Source organism: Bos javanicus, chromosome 11, assembly GCF_032452875.1.
Source record: "Bos javanicus breed banteng chromosome 11, ARS-OSU_banteng_1.0, whole genome shotgun sequence".
NCBI lineage: Eukaryota > Metazoa > Chordata > Mammalia > Artiodactyla > Bovidae > Bos > Bos javanicus.
In genome coordinates this window covers 5,063,081-5,084,254 of record NC_083878.1, presented here as the reverse complement: position 1 = coordinate 5,084,254, position 21,174 = coordinate 5,063,081, and the positions used below count along the sequence as shown (strand labels likewise).

General features: G+C 41.8%; 1 protein-coding gene and 1 long non-coding RNA gene across 7 annotated transcripts in view; both read left to right on the top strand.

The window, feature by feature from the left end:
- The window catches only part of AFF3 (ALF transcription elongation factor 3), a 635,458-nt gene that overhangs the window by 392,490 nt on the left and 221,794 nt on the right, over positions 1-21,174 (top strand). For all 6 annotated transcript variants that reach the window (XM_061431670.1, XM_061431669.1, XM_061431668.1 and 3 more), the window contains one exon: positions 18,436-18,516. In XM_061431670.1, coding sequence (XP_061287654.1) covers positions 18,436-18,516 — 81 coding nt within the window. The remainder of the gene's footprint in view (positions 1-18,435; positions 18,517-21,174) is intronic.
- On the top strand, positions 214-18,435 carry LOC133256733 (uncharacterized). Its single transcript, XR_009739274.1, has 2 exons — positions 214-2,568; positions 2,677-18,435. It is a non-coding gene; the product is annotated as an uncharacterized LOC133256733 (long non-coding RNA).

Genomic DNA, 21,174 nt, shown 5'->3' with positions numbered 1-21,174 from the left:
GTTGGCTTAAAGCTCAACATTCAGAAAACGAAGATCATGGCATCTGGTCCAATGACTTCATGGGATATAGATGGGGAAACAGTGGAAACAGTGTCAGACTTTATTTTTGGGGCTCCAAAATCACTGCAGATGATGACTGCAGCCATAAAATTAAGACACTTACTCCTTGAAAGGAAAGTTATGACCAACCTAGATAGCATATTCAAAAGCAGAGACATTACTTGGCCAGCAAAGGTTCGTCTAGTCAAGGCTATGGTTTTTCCTGTGGTCATGTATGGATGTAAGAGTTGGACTGTGAAGAAGGCTGAGCGCCGAAGAATTGATGCTTTTGAACTATGGTGTTGGAGAAGACTCTTGAGAGTCCCTTGGACTGCAAGGAGATCCAACCAGTCCATTCTGAAGGAGATCAACCCTGGGATTTCTTTGGAAGGAATGACACCAAAGCTGAAACTCCAGAACTTTGGCCACCTCATGGGAAGAGTTGACTCATTGGAAAAGACTCTGATGCTGGGAGGGATTGGGGGCAGGAGGAGAAGGGGACGACAGAGGATGAGATGGCTGGATGGCATCACGGACTCGATGGACGTGAGTCTGAGTGAACTCCGGGAGTTGGTGATGGACAGGGAGGCCTGGCGGGCTGCAATTCATGAGGTCACAAAGAGTCGGACATGACTAAGCAACTGAACTGAACTGAAATGAGCGACTGAACTGAACTGAACTGAATGGTACTGGATGCCATGATCTTAGTTTTCTGATTGTTTAGCTTTAAGCCAACTTTTTCACTCTCCACTTTCACTTTCGTCAAGAGGCTCTTTAGTTCTTCACTTTCTACCATAAGGGTGTGTCATTTGCATATATGAGATTATTGATATTTCTCCCAGCAATCTTGATTCCAGCTTGTGTTTCTTCCAGTCCAGCATTTCTCATGATGTACTCTGCATATAAGTTAAATAAGCAGGGTGACAATATACAGCCTTGACGTACTCCTTTTCCTATTTGGAACCAGCCTGTTTTCCATGTCCAGTTCTAACTGTTGCTTCCTGACCTGCATATAGGTTTCTCAAGAGGCAGGTCAGGTGGTCTGGTATTCCCATCTCTTTCTGAATTTTCCACAGTTTATTGTGATCCACACAGTCAAAGGCTTTGGCATAGTCAATAAAGCAGATCTTTTTCTGGAACTCATTTTGCTTTTTCGATGATCTAGCAGACGTTGGCAGTTTGATCTCTGGTTCCTCTGCCTTTTCTAAACCCAGCTTGAACATCTGGCAGTTAATGGTTCACGTACTGCTGAAGCCTGGCTTGGAGAATTTTGAGCATTACTTTGCCAGCCTGTGAGATATGTGAAATTGTGTGATAGTTTGAACATTCTTTGGCATTGCCTTTCTTTGGGATTGGAATGAAAACTGACCTTTTCCAGTCCTGTGGCCACTGCTGAGTTTTCCAGATTTGCTGGCATATTGAGTGCAGCACTTTCACAGCACCATCTTTTAGGATTTGGAATAGCTCAACTGGAATTCCATTACCTCCACTAGCTTAGTTCATAGTGATGCTTCCTAAGGCCCACTTGACTTCACATTCCAGGATGTCTGGCTCTAGGTGAGTGATCACACCATCGTGATTATCTGGAACTATCTATTGAACTCTCTATTGAGTCATTTATTTCTATTTCATTAATATTGGTTTTTGGAAATTTATCTTGTTCTTTTGTTTGGAACATATCTCTTTGTTTCTTCATCTTATGATACATTCTGTGTTGGTTTCTGCATACTAGATAAAAGAATCACCCCTCTCAGTCTTCATAGACTGGCCTCCTATAGGAGATTAACCTCATCAATTAGCTTGGTCTCAGCTTCTGGTTATCTTTCAAATTTCTGTGGTTGTCCAACGGCTGTATTTGTTCTTAGTGGCTCCCAGTAATTAAGAGTGTGCCAGCACCTGTCAGTGTCCCAAAGGGGAGATTTGTAGTACCTAGACGCAGACGGATCAGAAGCTGGACTCCCTGGCAACAACTGGTAATGTATGTAATTGAACCCCTTCCAGGGAGAACGTGAAGCTAGGTGTTTTTACTTCTCCCCTGCACTGAGCCCGGTATATAGCCATGGGAGTGTTGCCATGCTTCTTAACAACTGCTTCTGTGGTCCTGTTTTCTATAGTCCTATGGGACTCATGAATGCAAGCCCCACTGATTATCAGAGCTGGGTGACGGGGGGCCTGTCATTCAGGTTGCACGCTTAGAAACTGGAGTGCTGGGGTGTGGTCTGTGGTCCAGATGGTTCACTCCTCAAGGACAAGCTGGGAGTTAGGGAGTGCCCTCCAAGTGTGTGGTGCTGTGCCAGGGGCAGGCTTCATGGCCACGGTGTGTCTCGGCGTTTCTCACCTGTTTTGATACGGGTATTTTCTCTGTTGTCTGATGTGTAGGAGTCACTCATCTGGTTTCTGAATTTCTCTCAGAGGATTTTACTCCATGTTCAGTGAGTCTGTGAGAGAACAGAAATTCAGGAGCCCCCGTGTCATCATCTTGGTCAGAAGCCACTTCAAATCTGATTTTTAAAAAGAATATTAGTAAAGGTCTAGTTTCATTCTTTTACAAGTGGTTGACCAGATTTCCCAGCACCACTTGTTAAAGAGATTGTCTTTAATCCATTATATATTCTTGCCTCCTTTATCAAAGATAAGGAACAGGAACAGAATACTGTTGGAGAAATGTAAATTAACAGGCCATTTTTTGGAGAACAATTTGACAGTATATGAAAATTTTAAATATTTATGCCATTTGACTTAGAAAATCTATACCAGGAATTAATCCTATTTAAGAAATACAGAACCATGAAAAAAATCAATATACAAGGATTTTTGCTAAAGCATGGTTGTAGTAATGAAAACTAGCCACAATTTAACTCTACATCACTTGATTAAACAAACTATAGTACTTCCAGGCAATGCAATGGTCTATGCAGCCTTTAAAAAGATGGCAAGTTTATATATTCTTTGGGGAAAGAAGAAATGAAAAATGAAAAAGATTAAGTCACTAGACAGTGTGACCTTATTAGAAGTATACATATAATCCCCATGTTAGTATGTGTATATAAGACCTGGATAAGTAGCCAGGGCTTAAAACTGTTTACTGTGGGCATTATCTCTACATCTTAGGATCCTGGCTGGCTTTCATTTTCCTGTATTTTGTATTTTTGCAGTGTTTAACTTTTAAACAAAAATCATGTACTATTTTTGTAATCCAAAAGATGTAGTGAGGAAACTTTTCAGTTAAATCAAAAATTAAAATGGAATCATGTATCCCCAGCCTTTCAGGGATCACATGGATAGTTTGTAATTCATTGAATCCAGAACCAGAGACAAATGGAGGGGGCAGGGGTTGCCCCAAACCCCGCTGTGGTCCCACCAAAGTCAGAACAGAGCAGATGCTCCAGACTTTGAATTCCCAGAAGGCTCTCACTCTATATGGTCCTGAAACTTCCAAGATAAGCAGCTCACCATTTTAAGATGGCCTGCTATTATTGAGTAGTTTTTGTGTTTCGTTATTATGCTGTATCATATTACATTATGCTAAGTTATACTATGTTGTATTACATGGTGTTGCAGAGTATTGTCTCATTTTGGCCAGAAGGTGACCTCCATGAGGACGTTGACTTTATTTTCAGCTTTATTTCCAGCTCCTAAAGTAGGGCTTATTAACAAAATCACCTGTGGAATATTTAGCTCCAGAGACAGATTCATTAGAAAGTTTATTAAAAAAAAAAACTCTTTCCTATAGCTTTGACTCTAATCGTGCTTCTTGTCTCCACAGGACACACAAAATGTTTTTTCCACAAGGCCGCCCCTTAAATGTCTGATAACTGCAACCCAGACCCCTCTCATGCTTTTTTTTAATTAGACACATCAGATCAATGTAGCAAGCTTGAGGAATATGGGTTCTCAACCAGCCCCCATTAAAGCAGGATGAGCTTTGGTGGCTGGGGTGGTCCTATCAGAAAACTATGCAAAACTCACCACCATGAGGAGTATGGGCCTGCTGTGGTTACATTTCTTCTTCATTGTTCATTACTTGGCTCTCCCAGGGATGCTCATGTTCCCTAAGAGTGGGGCCGTGTCTGTTACATTGTATTCCCAGGACCTAGAGTAGCACCTGGCACATAGTGAAGACTAAAATATGTGTCTGGGGGAGTTCACATCTGGGTGCACTCGGACACTGACCTGACTGGCTTTACTAAGTCATAAACTACTCAGCGTGATTGGAGACCCCTTCTCCTGACATGGAGCTGTGTGTTGTCAGCGAGGATCAAAGAAGAGAAACATCTGTCTGGAATTTGTAAATTATCCATTTGCCCTGTATATTCCGAACCTTCCTTCTCACTTTCTCCCCCTCCTGAGAGACTGCTGCAAGATCATCTTTGCTTTCTAATTTCCTCCTAAAGTTCTTTTCTTCCTTTCCTCATGTAAAGACACATTTAGCAACTGAGTTCTGAATCTTATCTTTTTTAGACGTCATTAATTTGGTGTCTTCCTCTTTTATCTTTATTTCTCTGTTTTCACAGAGTATTTTTTCCCAAGGGGTAAGCGTCTTATCAGGCTATACTAAACTCAGTCTTTTTTGTTGTTTTTTTCTTCTAATAAGGTAACTGTTATCCTATTTTTCTTTTGACCCCAACTTCTCTTCTTCTTGAAGACCTGTGAACTTCTGAGGGAAAACATTTTAATCTTTTGCTTCTCATTTTTTTAAGGATATTTTAACCTCATGGTAAAAAAAAAAAAAAAAGTTTCTCTGGAGCTAAGCTTTCTCCCAGTCTCTGGATTTGACTGTCCATATATGGAGCATTGCAGTAGACATTTTCTGTCTCCTATGAAGTCACCTTGCTTTTCACATTCATCCTTAAGTCCGGGAACATCTGGCTGGACTTGGGCAATGCCAACCGGTGATTTATAAATCACCTTTCAACCTGAGAAGAGATATTTGAGTGAAGTTCATAGACAGGAGCCTGCTGTCTGGTAGGAAGTTAGCTGGGAAAGGGCTTGAAGGAGAGAAAGACGCATGCCTTCAACAGGGTTAGGTTCACAGCAGTGAAGCAGTGAGACTTGCTTTCCCTCTGGTGAACCAGAAATCCTGCCACACCAGAGACTTTTATCTTAACGCCAGTGGCTTCCAGGGTCTGTTCCTGTCCAGGCTGGCCTGCTTTGCATGCGCCCTGCCTGGATGCTAAGCCCTGCCCCCATCCCACAGAAGCTTTCCTCCTTGGCGTCCCCTTCCCCACTGCATCCTGCACCTCATCTGAGATGAGCTCTCAGGCCAGCATGCCAGCTGGACGGCCCTCCCTGCTGTCCTGGGAGGAATCTGTAGGCACAAAGACAAAGCATCTGAACTCTTTGGAACGCAAAACCAACTTTTGGAAACAGGACACATCCTGGTTACTCATAATTGTCCCATTTAGGAAAAACGCCAGTCACTGACATAGCATACCCCCCATCCCCGTGCGCGTGGTGCTTTCGTGGCAAAGGGAGTTAGAGAAGCACATTATTATTTAATAAGCACACGTTCATTATGCCTTCTATTTGACTATGAATAATTAACCAGTTAAATATTAAGTAATTAATGAAGTGAGTTAGATTAAAAAAACAAACAAACAAACTCATAAATGTCTTCCCCTGTGTTCATGCCATCCCTTCACAAAGTCTATGCCAAAAGCTGGAACACACATCCTACAGTTAGCGACATGGCAATGATTACCTCCCAGGGAGCAGCGACTTCGGGCCAGATCCTGCGCTAGGGACTTTGCGTGTCTATCGCTAATCCTTTCAGTAATCCTGCAAGAGGAGGTTATTAACAGCCGTTTGTGGATGAGGACACCAATAATCAAAACAGGGAAGTTGCCCAAGGTCATCCTGCTGGTCCATGGCAGGGCAAGTATCAGGCAAGGTTGGCAAATATTAAATGCCAACTTGGAGCCTGTTCTGTTCCACCATTCTGCTTCTCTATAACTGAGACACAGGCTTCATCAAAAGCACATTTCCAGATTATCTGTCTATGGAAAGTGGTTTGGGACATATAAAGTGAAAAACATGGCCAAGAACGTAACTATGACCCTCCTCTCCTTCTCGCCTCCACCGCCCTCCTCGTCTTTCCCCTTGTTGTTGTTTAGTCGCTCAGCCACTCAGACTCTTCTGTGACCCTGTGGACTGTAGCCTGCCAGCCTCCTCTGTCTATGGAATTTTTCAGGCAAGAATACTGGAGCGGGTTGCCATTTCCTTCTGCAGGGGATCTTCCTGACCCAGGGATCAAACCCACGTCTCTTTCACTGCAGGTGGATTCTTTACCACTGAGCCACTATGAAAGAGAAATTTGATTACTACAGACCACAGTTATTTCAGAGATTAACTATAATGTATATGTCTTTCCCAGGACTAATTTCTTAGTGTCTGCATCTCCACTAAGAGGTATAATGTAGATCAGAAGTAGGGTAACGGTGGCATCATTAATAACACGACCTTTCTCATGAGCTGGTCAGAAACTTGGCTCTCTTCTTGTAAACCTAGATTTAATATGATTTATTCTCAGAAAGGATACAGGAAAATACTAGCCCAAGATTCCAAATGTGGGAAACCCTCTTAATGCTCCTCACATGCTTCAGTCTCTCCTTGAAAGCATCTTTTAAATTTATGATTAACCCTGTGAGTGCTTCTCTTTGGGAGCACAGGGTTTGTAAGGATGCAGGGAGCTAGCAGGTACCTACTTGTGTGTTGCCAGCAGGAATTCAGGGGTGAAACTGTCACCTAGGTTTAACAAGAACCATGAGGTTCCTGCAGATGTGCACTGAACATCAAACCATTTCCTTTACATTCTGAGAACCTGATGTAGATTTCACTGCTTGTAACATTTTAACACACTCTTAGGTCCTAGAAGCTATCCCCAAATCAAAGAATGGGAATGACAGTAAGCTTAAAATATATTCATCTTAAATGAATAGATTTCACTTAAAATTAACCTTAGAAGTGTCTGGTTTTTATTGTTCTGGAAGGTCCCAAGTAATACACAGAGAGAATGGGGAATGCACTTAACACAAAGGGACAGGAGAATAAGACAGATCATGTCCATCTTCCTGTTCCGAAATAAAACAAGAAAACAACAAAACTGCTTCTAGAACAAGAAATCTTCAGAAAAGTCCAAAATGCAGGGATCTGGCATGAGATAATGTTTTCAAGAATGATAGTTATATATCTGGTAGCTCAGATGGTAAAGAATCTGCCTGCAATGCAGAAGACCCAGGTTCAATCTCTGGATCAGGAAGAGCCCCTGGAGAAGGGAATGGCAACCACTTCAGTATTCTTGCCTGGAGAATTCCATGGTTGGAAGAGCCTGGCAGGCTACAGCCCATGGGGTTGCAAAGAGTTGGACACGACTGAGCAACTAACAGAGAAGGCAGTGGCACCCCACTCCAGTACTCTTGCCTGGAAAATCCCATGGACAGAGGAGCCTGGGAGGCTGCAGTCCATGGGGTCGCTAGGAGTCGGACATGACTGAGCAACTTCACCTTCCCTTTTCACTTTCATGCATTGGAGAAGGAAATGGCAACCCACTCCAGTGTTCTTGCCTGGAGAATCCCAGGGACGGGGGAGCCTGGTGGGCTGCCATCTATGGGGTCACACAGAGTCAGACACGACTGAAGTGACTTAGCAGAGCAACTAACACTTTCAATTTCCAGCATGAGATAATTTTTTCAAGAGTGACAGTTACATAAACTTCAGTCAAGGCTCTTATCCTTTCCACAAGGAGTCCAGAGTTTTCAAGGACAGCTGAAATCAGAGAGGTGAGGGGTCCGGGCCTCCAGCAAACGGGACTGATTTCCTTACAGTGAATAACACTCTTTTTACAGTGTGAAGGCAATAAGGAAAGGCCATACACCACGTGGGCTTAGCTTTGTGAGAACTGGAAGTCATATGGTCGGTTTATAGGAGTGAGTGTGTGGCTCAGGTCTTAAGGTACCCTTGGAATTCCCAGTTGGGAAGGTTTCCTTCTGATGTCAGCGCCCAATGCCTGCCTTCCTGCCGGAAGCCCGTGGGATTATATTGTCCTCTCATGCACATGTTCTCCAGTCTGTGAAACGTGAATTAAAAGCTGCTTCTCGAATTGATTCCATTAATCTTTACCTACATGGTGTACCCTCTGTTGTATCCACTGGTGATTAACTTCACTGAGACAGAGGACAGTGACAAGTTTAGAAGCTCTGGCCTTGCAGTGAATTAGATTAGTCAGTGTTCCAGTCAGAGCGGCTCCCACCCACCCCTGGTCGGGGAGGGGGTGTGAGACCAGATAATACACATACAGCAACTGGGAATCCCCTTCTCAGGCCAGTTTTAGTTTATATTGGACATATGCCTGGGTTTTCAGTTTAAAAGAACAAGATTTCATTATGATTTTGGTAACCCTATTTTTACAGATTTCCATTGGTTATTTGCATATTTTTAATTTTAGCAGCCTGAGTGGTACTAAGAAAAATAGGTTTTTACAGACTCACAGATCTAGAGTACAGACTTGTGGTTGCCAGGGGGAAAGAAGGGTAGAGGAGGGGTGGATTGGGAGTTTGGGATTAGCAGATGCAAACTACTATACATAAATATATAAAAAATATACATATATATAATAGATAAACAACAAGTTCCCACTGTATAGCACAGGAAACTAAATCCAATATCCTGTGATAAACCCTAATGGAAAAGAATATGAAAAAGAATGCATATGTGTGTGTGTGTGTGTGTGTGTGTGTGTGTGTGTGTGTATAACTGAATCACTTTGCTGTACAGCAGAAATTAGCATTGTAAATCAACTATACTTCAATAAAATACATTTTTAAAAACAGAAAAATAGGTGTAAAAAATCTTAATAAGAAAAGTATTTTTATTTTTCAGCAGCTACTGCTTTTCCAAAAGCTTTCCATCAATTGCTATGAACGCACTGTACTTCCTATTATTTTTCAAACTATAGATCCCTCAACTGTAGTAACAGAATGAAGATTTTTTGGCTTTTTTGTAGATCTGTCGAGTTGTTGTTGTGTCAGTCCCTCAGTCATGTCTGACTGTTTGCAATCCCATGCACTGTAGCCCGCCAGGCTCCTCTCTCCATGGAATTCTGCAGATAGGCAGGAATACTGGAGTGGGTAGCCATTCCCTTCTCCAGGGGTTCTTTCCGACCCAGGGATCAAACCCCGGTCTCCTGCATTGTAAGCAGATTCTTTACTGTGTGAGCCACCAGGGAAGCCCAAATTAGTGATTTTGACAGTGACCTCCTTGTTCTAAGCTCAAGCCTGCCCAGGCTTCAAGTCTCACCTGGAGTCTGTGTTTACAGTCCAGGGTTGTCAACTACAAAGTTCTTTCTAGTTCTGTCCAGGAAGGAGCACGGTTTCCCCACTTCATCTAACTCCAGGTCTCGTGCTCTGTCTGCCACGTCCAGGCCAGCTGTAATGGCTCCGTTTCACCAGATACGGTGCTCCTGCTGGCTTCCAGCATAAAAAGCATATGCAAGTGTAATCAAAATTACCAGGTTCCATTGTTGGCAGCACTCAACTGATAAGAGTGTAATAACATGAATAATATGTGTGAAAGGACCGTAATGCTAAATGATGATTCTGATATGGAAACTGAAAATAAAATCATGCTCTGATCTGCAACAGTCCCTGCCACAGATAAAAATCGACTTTGGCATTTTGCATTTGAAGGATTAACCCAGTGTTTTATTTTGTAAAGAGTCAATTGCTGAGCACAAAGCATTCTGGAGTTCACTGTGGTCATTGGCCAGGCCTGTGGAGGTGGACCCTCTGTAGGAAGCAAACATGGAGACATTGCTGAGAGAGAGAAAGAAGTAATTTAATTTAATGTAATTTAATCTCTCTTATCCCTGTATGGATGTGAGAGTTGGACCATAAAGAAGACTGAGCACCAAAGAAATGATGCTTTTGAACTATGGTGCTAGAGAAGACTTTTGAGGTCCCCATCCACTGGATCATGGAAAAAGCAAGAGAGTTCCAGAAAAACATCTATTTCTGCTTTATTGACTATGCCAAAGCCTTTGACTGTATGGATCACAATAAAAATGTGGAAAATTCTGAAAGAGATGGGAATACCAGACCACCTGACCTACCTCTTGAGAAATCTGTATGCAGGTCAGGAAGCAACAGTTAGAACTGGACATAGAACAACAGACTGGTTCCAAATAGGAAAAGGAGTACATCAAAGCTGTATATTGTCACCCTGCTTATTTAACTTATATGCAGAGTACATCATGAGAAACGCTGGACTGGAAGAAACACAAGCTGGAATCAAGATTGCCGGGAGAAATATCAATAACCTCAGATATGCAGATGACACCACCCTTATGGCAGAAAGTGAAGAGGAACTAAAAAGCCTCTTGATGAAGGTGAAAGTGGAGAGTAAAAAAGTTGGCTTAAAGCTCAGCATTCAGAAAACGAAGATCATGGCATCCGGTCCCATCACTTCATGGGAAATAGATGGGGAAATAGTGGAAACAGTGTCAGACTTTATTTTGGGGGCTCCAAAATCACTGCAGATGGTGACTGCAGCCATGAAATTAAAAGACGCTTACTCCTTGGAAGGAAAGTTATGACCAACCTAGATAGCATATTCAAAAGCAGAGACATTACTTTGCCAACAAAGGTCCGTCTAGTCAAGGCTATGATTTTTCCTGTGGTCATGTATGGATGTGAGAGTTGGACTGTGAAGAAGGCTGAGTGCCGAAGAATTGATGCTTTTGAAGTGTGGTGTTGGAGAAGACTCTTGAGAGTCCCTTGGACTGCAAGGAGATCCAACCAGTCCATTCTGAAGGAGATCAGCCCTGGGATTTCTTTGGAAGGACTGATGCTAAAGCTGAAACTCCAGAACTTTGGCCACCTCATGGGAAGAGTTGACTCATTGGAAAAGACTCTGATGCTGGGAGGGATTCGGGGCAGGAGGAGAAGGGGACAACAGAGGATGAGATGGCTGGATGGCATCACTGACTTGATGAACGTGAGTCTGAGTGAACTCCGGGAGTTGGTGATGGACAGGGAGGCCTGGCGTGCTGCGATTCATGGGGTCACAAAGAGTCGGACACGACTGAGTGACCGAACCGAACTGAACTGAACAGCAAGGATATCCAACTAGTCAATCCTAAAGGAAATCAACCCTGAATATTCACTGGAAGAACTGATGCTGAAGCTGAAACTCCAGTTCTTTGGCCACCTGATGTGAAGAGCCGACTCATTGGAAAAGACCCTGATGCTAGGAAAGATTGAAATCAGGAGGAGAAAGGGTTGACAGAAGATGAGATGGTTTGATGGCATCTTAAACTCAATAGACATGAATTTGAGCAAACTCCAGGAGATGGTAAAGGATGGGGAAGCCTGGCATGCTGCAGTCCTTGGGGTCACAAAGAGTCGGACATGACTTAGCAATTGAACAGCAATCCTGGCAGCAGTCATATGTGTTTGGTAGGACAAGTATAATTTGTTGTTGTTATTTTACAGGCAAAAAAGAATCTCAGAGAGGTTAAATGGATTCCTATTATTTTACCCATTGTGTTTGCATTGAAGGAGTTACCAGACATGATCCCTTCCCTCCAAGAGGTTATCATCTGGCAGGGAATAAAAGGTTTACAATCTGATAGTGATAACCCATAAAAGGAAAACTCACAGCCCCAAGTAGCCTGTAAACCATAAAGAAGTGACATAAATCATGGGTGAGAGAGAGGGGGCTGGGCAGCCCTTGCTGAGGACAGCACTGGTCAGTGACCTGATTCAAAGAGGTGGGGGTGAGAAAGAGTGAAGAAGTTAAGTGAGGTTGGAATAACATGGAATGAAAATCGAAAGAACTCAGAACAAGAAAAGCTCGGACAGGACAGGAAGGAAGTCCATCAGCCTTAGAGGGGGACAATGTAGGAAGGAAACAGTAACTCAGCAGTGTGCCTCGATAGCATCCTCTGGTGGGGCATCCTGAGTGTGTGGCGCAAGGTCACCGAAGCCGCGTGGCATGGTCAGTTTCAGATAAAACACCTCTGTGGCTGTGGCCAAGGTAGATAGCGCAGGGAAGCAGTAACCAGGGGCAGAGACCAGGGAAAGTAGGTTTTCTGTCCAATGCATCTAGTAGGAATAAGATACAGTTTACATTTTTTCTAGTTTCATCTTTTTGCAAGCTCAGTACACTTTGCAGATCTTTCCTAACTGCATGTTTTCAACTCTACGATTATTAGACCTCAGCGTAACATGCAAACTTTTGTTTCTTCTCTCTTTTGATAATAAAGAGCTGTGCTACTTATTGAATGGATGCTTTAAGTCTCCCACCATTTGTCCTGAGATGGGCTGATACAGGTGATATCAGTGCCAGTGGAAGCTACGTGACGGTGGGTGGGCAGGGGTGCAAAATGAGTGTATGAGCGTCTTCTCACGTTGATGCTGCAGAGTCCTGGGACCCATGGTCAGTCTTGCTGTCTAATAGGCAGGAACATGGAAACTGGCCTATGTAACCCCTGGCTTCTGAAGATTGGTATGTGGAGGAGAGAGAAAAGGCTGCACAGTTCATGAAAGACAACCTTCTATACTCCTATTATTTAACCTTATCTGTTCATTTATTTAGGACAGAATTCAGTATATTTGCTATATAGAGACTTGGCATTTAAAGTCTGTCTAGGAAATAAGAAAATACTCTGATATATATCCCTAGCATAACTAGACATCTTTCCTTGGGAGATGGGACTGGTGAGGCTGTGTTAACACAGATACGTTGATTCTTTTTTATATATATACTTAAAATTTCTTTTGCTTTTCTGTTTCCAACTTACTTCTTATATAATAGGCTCTAGGTTCATCCACCTCACTAGAAGTGATTCAAATTCGTTCTTTCTATGGCTGAGTAATATTCCACTGTGTATATATACCATATCTTCTTTATCCATTCATCTGTTGATGAACATCCAGGTTGCTTCCGCATCCTGGCTATTGTAAACAGTGCTGCAGTGAACATTGGGATATTAACACATGTCTATGGAATCTAGAAAAATGGTGTTGATGAACCTATCTGCAAGGAAGGAATGGAGACACAGACAGAGAGAAGGGACTTGTGGACACTGTAGGGGAAGGAGAGAACAGGACGAATGGAGAAAGGAGCATCAACATATATACACTAGCGTGTGTTAAATATGAATAAATAGCTGATGAGAAGTCACTGTATCACACATGGAGTCCAGTCTGGCACTCTGTGATGACTCCCGGATCACTCTGGGATAGGGGAGAGGTGGGGAGGAGGGTACAAGAGGGAGGGGATGTATGTATAATTATGGCTGATTTGCATTGTTGTACAGCGGAAACAAACCCACATTGTAAACATTAAAAAATAAAGCAAAAAAAGTAAAGCAGACTGCCTTCAAAAAAATTTTTTTGACATATATTTGATTTACAATGTTGTGTTTCAGGTGTACCACAAAGTGATTCAGTTATATATACACACATATACAATAATTTCTCAGACTCTTTTCCATGCTAGATTATTACATTGAGTATAGCTGCCTGTGCTATACAGCAGTTCTCTACTGTTTATCCATTTTATTTATAGTAGTGAATATCTGCTAATCTCAGACTCCTAATTTATCCTCCCCCTCACCTTTCCCCTTTGGTAACCACAAGTTTGCTTTCTATGTCTGTGAGACTACTTCTGTTTTGTAAATAAATTCATTTGTATAATTTTTTTTAGATTCTTAATCCCATCAGTTGGCTAAGAAGCACAGGCTCTTAACTGAGGACCTCCCAGCTGCTGGGGAACAGGGTATGATGTCATTTCTGAGTGACAAGAAAATCAGAAAGGAAAGAAGGTAGACAGATGCAAGCCGTAGCAGAAAAGTTTATCAGAAAGTACCTACCTAGAGTGTGGAGTAATTGGCTTCAAGCTTTGTATTTCTCTTCCTGTCATATCTGTGGCCCGGGAAGTGGGTAAAGAACAGCTGAGTGGGGCTGAGGATGGGAAGAAGAGCAAAGCAGTGATGAGGGGTGGTTGAGGTTAGGAGGTCTGAGCAGGGCAGGGGTGAGGACTGCTGGATGCAATGGCGTGGGGTCCATGGTCTGGCAACGGGACACAGCATCCTTTCCTTGTAGAGAAAATAATCTGAGACAAACTAAGTGAAGGGTTAGCAGTTATGAAAAAATTTACCTCTGCTTACATCTAAATCACTCCCAGAAATAAGGTACCAATGAAACACTTTTTTAAAGTCACATCTTTCCTCACTGGCTGTTACTACTATGTCAGAGATCTATTCTGATGAGAAAGCTTAAGGAGTTTTTCTCCAGTAAAAGTACAAATCATACTCAGGAATCATAATAATCTCTTTAAATAACTTTCTGTTTTAGTACTATGTAGTTTCTGTTAATCATTGCTAACTTAATTACAGATTACATTTGCACAATACTTCATTCTTTTATAAAAACACTTTCCCAGATACTCTGTCATCTCAGATTTCTGACATCTAAAACAGAGAGAGATTCTACCTCTCATTTTAGAGAGAATTCTGAAACTCAGCTTGGTACTAATCAGCGTCAGATCTGCTTTTGATTGAATGATTAAACATTAGGGAACCATGTTCATATATGTGTATATACACACATACATATAGAGTTAGGGATTATATATATGCACATATTATATGTATAAAATCTCATTTAATCCTCATGATTAAGCCATGAGATAGTTAACATCTCTATTCCCTCTGTTTCAAATATACCACAAGCTGAGATCTGATTGCTTCCAAAGCTGATGGTTTGAAATGACTACAACTGGCTGAAGATGTGACTTACCTAAGCTTACTGAGCTAGTAAGTGACAGAAGAGGAAATAAAAACAGTCTGTTTGCACTTAACTTTCACATGAAACCCTAATGGAGAACTTTAATATAATGAATCAGTCTTAGAAAGTCATTGCACATTAATTAAAAACAAGTATATTTAAATGTTTGGGGAAATTCTAATAAACTGTTTTGGACTTCCCTTTTGGCTCAGATGGTAAAGAATCTGCCTGCAATGCAGGAGACCTGGGTTCGATCCCTGGGTTGGAAAGATACCCTGGAGAAGGGAATGGCAGCCCAGTCCAGTATTCTTGCCTGGAGAGTCCCATGGACAGAGGAGCCTAGCAGGCTACAGTCCATGGGGTGGCAAAGAGTTGGATGGACTTACTATCTTTACTATTCCTTCGTAAATTTAGTGGTACTCATTAGATGGAAAAATCCCATGGAAATATTTAGCTATAATTAATGTTAGCAAGCAATTTTGCATTGACACATAGGTGCTCATTTCAATTCAACAAGGTAATTTTGAGCAAGGTGCTTTATTTAAACTACACAAAGATGAGTAGACAGTATCCCTATTGAAAGAAATGTTCAGTCCTTTAGGGTTCTGTTCTTGAAAGACATTAGGTTTCCTAAGCATGGTTTTTATTCTACATTGGGAGAAGGGTATCAGAAGAGGGGAAATGGTTGAATGCAGACTGAGGTGTTTACTCACAAAACTACAACAGAAAAGGAACGAACAGTTACTATGAAAAAGAGAGAGGGGAAAAGTGCCTTGGAGGAGGATGAGAAGGGCGCTGTCTTATCATATTGGAATAGAAGGGGAGTCAGCAAAGGCCTCAAGACAGAGGTGATGTTTAAGACGAGCCTTCATGAATGGCTAGAAATCCAAAAAGCATGTGGCGCCAGGGCATTCACACACGAAGAGAATGCTGTAAGTCAAAGCAGAGACAGCAGTTCATCCTATCTGTAGCGTGCATGGTTTAACAAAAAGGCACAGGGCTGAAAATCGGAATCTTTTTGTAGAAGGTTTGAACACTAGGATGGTGTCTCAGTAAATGCAGTAGAGTGAAAACCAAATACTGGATTTGTACCAAGGGGATAGATGCGCACTTCAGCGGTGGCATTTTTGAACTTGGGCAAAGCAATGAATCTTTTTGAACTTTGACTTCCTCACCTGTAACATGGAGATGCTAATAATTACATGAAGGGTTGAGTGTAAACTTGAATGGAACCAGAACTCTGAAAAGCGTAAAGCACAGCCAGTGGCACCATCAACACCTTTATTACTGTGTGTATGTGTTCAGTCTCTTACTTGTGTTCAACTCTGCAACTCTACAGACTGCAGCCCGCCAGCTTCCTCTGTCCATGGGATTCCCTAGGTCAGAATACTGGAATGGGGTGCCATTTCCTCCTCCAGGGGATCCTCCCAATCCAGGGGTTGAACCTGAGTCACTTGTGTCTCCTGCATTGGCAGGTGGGTTCTTTACCCAAGGTTCCACCTGGGAAGCCCTTATGGCTGTGTACATGATGCTATATGAAGATTGTGGAGACGGGGGAGCTTTTCCTTTGGGTCTTCACTTTAGGAAAAATAATTCAGCAGAGATGTGTGGGAAGGATTAATAATAAAAGTAGAAAGAGAACCATCAGAAAGCATTAACATCCTTCAGGTTAAAAATAATGAAGGTGTGATTAGAATGGTAGTTCAGGTAAGTGGGAAGGTAGAGATGTTGCAAGGATATGTTGCAAGAATACTAATTAAGAAATGCACTGAGCTGACTCTGTCCTTGGACACAAATTCAGCAGTGTTGCTTTGCAGCCTCTTTAAAAGAGATAAAATGGTTTGATACATGATAGAACAGGCAGGTGCTTGGGGAGCAGAGGAGAGACGGTAATAAGGGGACATTGGATCTTCCTTTGCTTTTCATTCAGGAGACCTTGGTAACAGCAGGATAGAGAAGGGACACCTTAAGTGCATGAGGTTGGTCCCCCTCCATGGCACATGTGTCACGGTGGGTGAGAGGTGACATAGACTCAGTAAGCCCTTCCAGGGTGGACTTCCAGAAAATGTGTTCACCTAAGCAGAGAATTTCTTGTTTTTCTCAAAATCAGTTCAGTTCAGTCTCTCAGTTGTATCTGACTCTGCGACTCCATGGACTGCAGCACACCAGGCTTCTCTGTTCATCACCAACTCCTGGAGCTTACTCATACTCATATCTATCGAGTCAGTGATGCCATCCAACCATCTCATCCTCTGTCATCCCCTTCTCCTCCCACCTTCAATCTTTCCCAGCATCAGGGTCTTTTTCAATGAGTCAGTTCTTCCCATCAGGTGTCCACAGCATCGGAGTTTCCACTTCAGCATCAGTCCTTCCAGTAAAATATTCAGGACCGATTTCCTTTAGGATGTACTGGTTGGATCTCCTTGCAGTCCAAGGGACTCTCAAGAGTGTTCTCCAACACCACAGCTCAAAAGCATCAATTCTTCGGCACTCAGCTTTCTTTATGGTCCAACTCTCACATCCGTACATGACTACTGGAAAAACCATAGCTTTCACTAGATGGACCTTTGTTGGCAAAGTAATATCTCTGCTTTTTAATATGCTGTCTAGGTTGGTCATAGCTTTTCTTCCAATGAGCAAGTGTCTTTTAATTTCATGGCTGCAGTCACCGTCTGAAGTGATTTTGGAGCCCAAACAAAGTCTCTCAGTATTTCCATTGTTTCCCCATCTATTTGCCATGGAGTGATGGGACCGGCTGCCATGATCTTAGTTTTCTGAATGTTGAGTTTATTTCTCAAAATAAATCACCTCTTGCCTCAGTGCTTGTCACTTAAGTGGAAGGAATCAAGAAATAGGGTTCAGAACTGATTTGTAAATTCCAAGTCAGTTTCTTGGTAATCAGAAATGGATTCAATTTAATTCTACAATCATTTAGTGAATGCGAATATTTTCCAGGAGATGGAACTGGAGAAAAATACCAGATATAAATGAAACAAACATTGTCCCCCTGCCACCTTGCACTCTCTCTCTCTCACAGTTTAGTGAGAGTGTATGTCAAAAAGCAGATGAAGTATTATTACATGTTGAGCTAAAGTTGTGTTCTTTATTTGTTTTTTCACTTCTCCATGAATGACATTTCTATGAAGACCAAAATGATGTTTGGGACTTACTGGAAACTTACACTGCTCCTAATAAAATAAATAGCCCCTCTAAATAATGATCCCTGTGTTTTGTGCATTCCTTCAGAAACACCCTGTGAACTTTGCTGGAAGCAGCCCCTTTTGTATGGTATTTTCCATGGAACTTTTACCACTGGGTCTTCCCTTTACTTCGGAGCTTAAATGAAATGAAAATAGGATAGCCTAGTAGATCTTTCTAAGGTAGAAACATTGATGGAGATAGCCATGGAACCAGGAATTGGTAGATGAGGAAAAGAAGTCATAAAAGTGGGTTTCAGATCTTTTTTTAAAAAGTTCCTTTCATTTATTATGTATTTCTGTTCATTCCTTATCTCTTCCGTGCCTTACTAAGACCAGCTTGTGAAACTGTTTTATGTGCTACTTCAAATGCTCTCTGTTTGACAGCGTTGTTTTTTTCTCCCTCCCTTTAGGAGATGACCTGGCCTCCACCACTTGCTGCTATTCAACCACCTGGCAAAGTGGAACCAAGCAAATTTCCATTTCCAAATAAGGTGAGATCCTGCATCACTCAGGATGAGCATACTTTCCTCACACAGGATTTCCAGTGGACAAGGGTTTTCCCTTATTGTCTCTCCCTGTGTAAATATTCCTGGCAGGGGCACATGGATCTGATTTTCAACAATTTGCAAGTGTAGGTCTGTTCATCCAAGGGATAATGTCAAGCTTACAGTCCTATTATACTTACCTCCACTTTCCTACTTCCTATAAAACATGATGAATATTGTAATTATTATTTTATCTAGAAACATTTGTGAAGTTGAAATGCATCTTATAATCATATTATGCATTCAGTGTGATTGTATGCCTTGTTTTTCTTTCTGAAAAGCTGTTATTAAATTAATGATGTATCTTAAAATCAGTGTCTTAGAATTAAGGACATGAAGTATATAATTTCTTAGTTATCTTTTATAAAGCTGAAAATATTTTCTAGGACTTAATAAAAAAGATTTTCTGAGAACTAACAGACACAAAATATCTGTCACAAAATGTATTTCAATCATACATGAGTGTAGTAAGTTTTGTTTTTTTTAATCATACAACCAACACTTAATTATATACTCATTATAAAGATGTAATTATACAAATAGAAGAAGCAAAATACAAAGTTTATCACACTCTTATCCAGATTTTATTTCCCTACCAAGATTACCATCAAGAGTTTGGTGTACACCATTTCAGTTCTTTTTCTCGTGCGTTATATACGCATTTGTGCATATGCGGTTTTTTTTTTTTAAGTCCTAAATGGTATAGTACTAAAAGTACTTTTTCTAAGAATTGATTTTTTTCCAGATACACACAATGCACAAATGTCATCGCTAAATGTTAAATCACAACTTTCTAAAGTAAATTATCGAAATAATTATTCATTACAATTATCACAATGGTAAACTCTGTCCTAAAAGTTGATTTTTGTTTCTCTTAATAAGGTATATTTAGAAGTCTTTCCAAGTGAATACATAGAGATTTTTTTTATTTTTCTTAACAGTAGCAGTAAGTGGGCAGTATTTCAAGCAAACATTTTTATAACTATTTTTTAGCATTATGCCTTCACAATGACTTGTCAGTTTCCTAATTCATCAAGGTTTGTTGCGTCTCCAATCTTCTGCTTGTTAAGATGTGCTGATCGTGTTGCTGGGGTGTATTTTCTGTCGGGTCTCCAGTCCAGGCTGGACCCAGAGTCTCTGACTGTCACTCTTTATACTTACCTTTGGCCCTTCATCTTCCCTCCTCTCTCCTGGTTCTCTCTCCTGGCGCTCTTGTCTTGGTCTCTTATTTTAAATACCCTGTATGCTCAGCTGGCTAACATCTAAATCTGTATCTCTATCCCCTTCTCCATCCCCCAAGCTCCATACTTGTGTTTCTGTTTTCTTATTCAACATCCCCACTTGGGGATCTAACAAACATCTCAAGCCTGACGTATCAAAAACGGACCCTTTAATCTTCCCACTAACCTTCTATCCTGTGTTTTGCAATAAGCGGTTTCCTCATTTTTGAAGTTAGCACAGGCCAAAGTCTTGGAGCCATCTCTATTTCTTTTCTAAGGTACCTATAAAAGCTATGGTTTTCCCAGTAGTCATGTACAGATGTGGGAGTTGGACCATAAAGAAGGCTGAGTGCTAAAGAATTGATGCTTTCAAATTGTGGTGTTGGAAAAGACTTGAGAGTCCCTTGGACTGCAAGGAGATCAAACCAGTTAATCCTAAAGGAAATCAACCCTGAATATTCATTGGAAGGACTGATGCTGAAACTGAAACTGCAGTACTTTGGCCACCTGATGCAAAGAACTGACTCATTGGAAAAGACCCTGATGCTGGGAAAGATTGAAGGCGGGAGGAGAAGGGGACGACAGAGGGTGAGATGGTTGGATGGCATCACCGAGTCGATGGACATGAGTTTGAGCAAACTCAGGGAGATAGTGAAGGACAGACGAGCCTGGCGTACTGCAGTCCGTGGGGTCACAGAGAGTAGAACACGACTTAGCGACGGAACAACAACAGCAATAATGAAGTACACATACCAGGTGGCTTAAAATAGAAAAAGGGTATTTTTCTCACAGTTCTGGAGGCTAGAAGTCTGAAATCAAAGTGTCAGCAGGTTCCTGCTCCCGCTGAAGGCTTGAGGGAGGAATCCTTCCTTGCCTCTTCCAGCTTCCGGTGACTGCTGACGGCAGGTCACATCCCTTGGCTTGTAGGTACATCACTCTGGTGTCTGCCTCTACACTTATAGGGCCATCTCCCCAAGTCTCCCTCCTCTTCCAAGGATGGCAGTCACTAGATTTAGGGCCCACCCTCAGCAACCATCTGAACTTGAGTTTACCTGCAGAGACTCTATATCCACATAAGGTCAAATTCACAGGTTGTGAGCAGACACGAGCTTCTAGGGGACACTCTTCAACACCATCCTTGATTCTTTTCTCTCCCTCATGACATGCATCCAACCCATCATTAAATCCTATCTACCCTACCTTCAACATATGTCTAGAATCTAAATGTTTCTCAGATGGTGATTGCAGCCATGATATTAAAAGATGTTCACTCCTTGGAGGGAAAGTTATGACCAACCTAGATAGCATATTCAAAAGCAGAGACATTACTTTGCCAACAAATGTCCGTCTAGTCAAGGCTATGGTTTTCTAGTAGTCATGTATC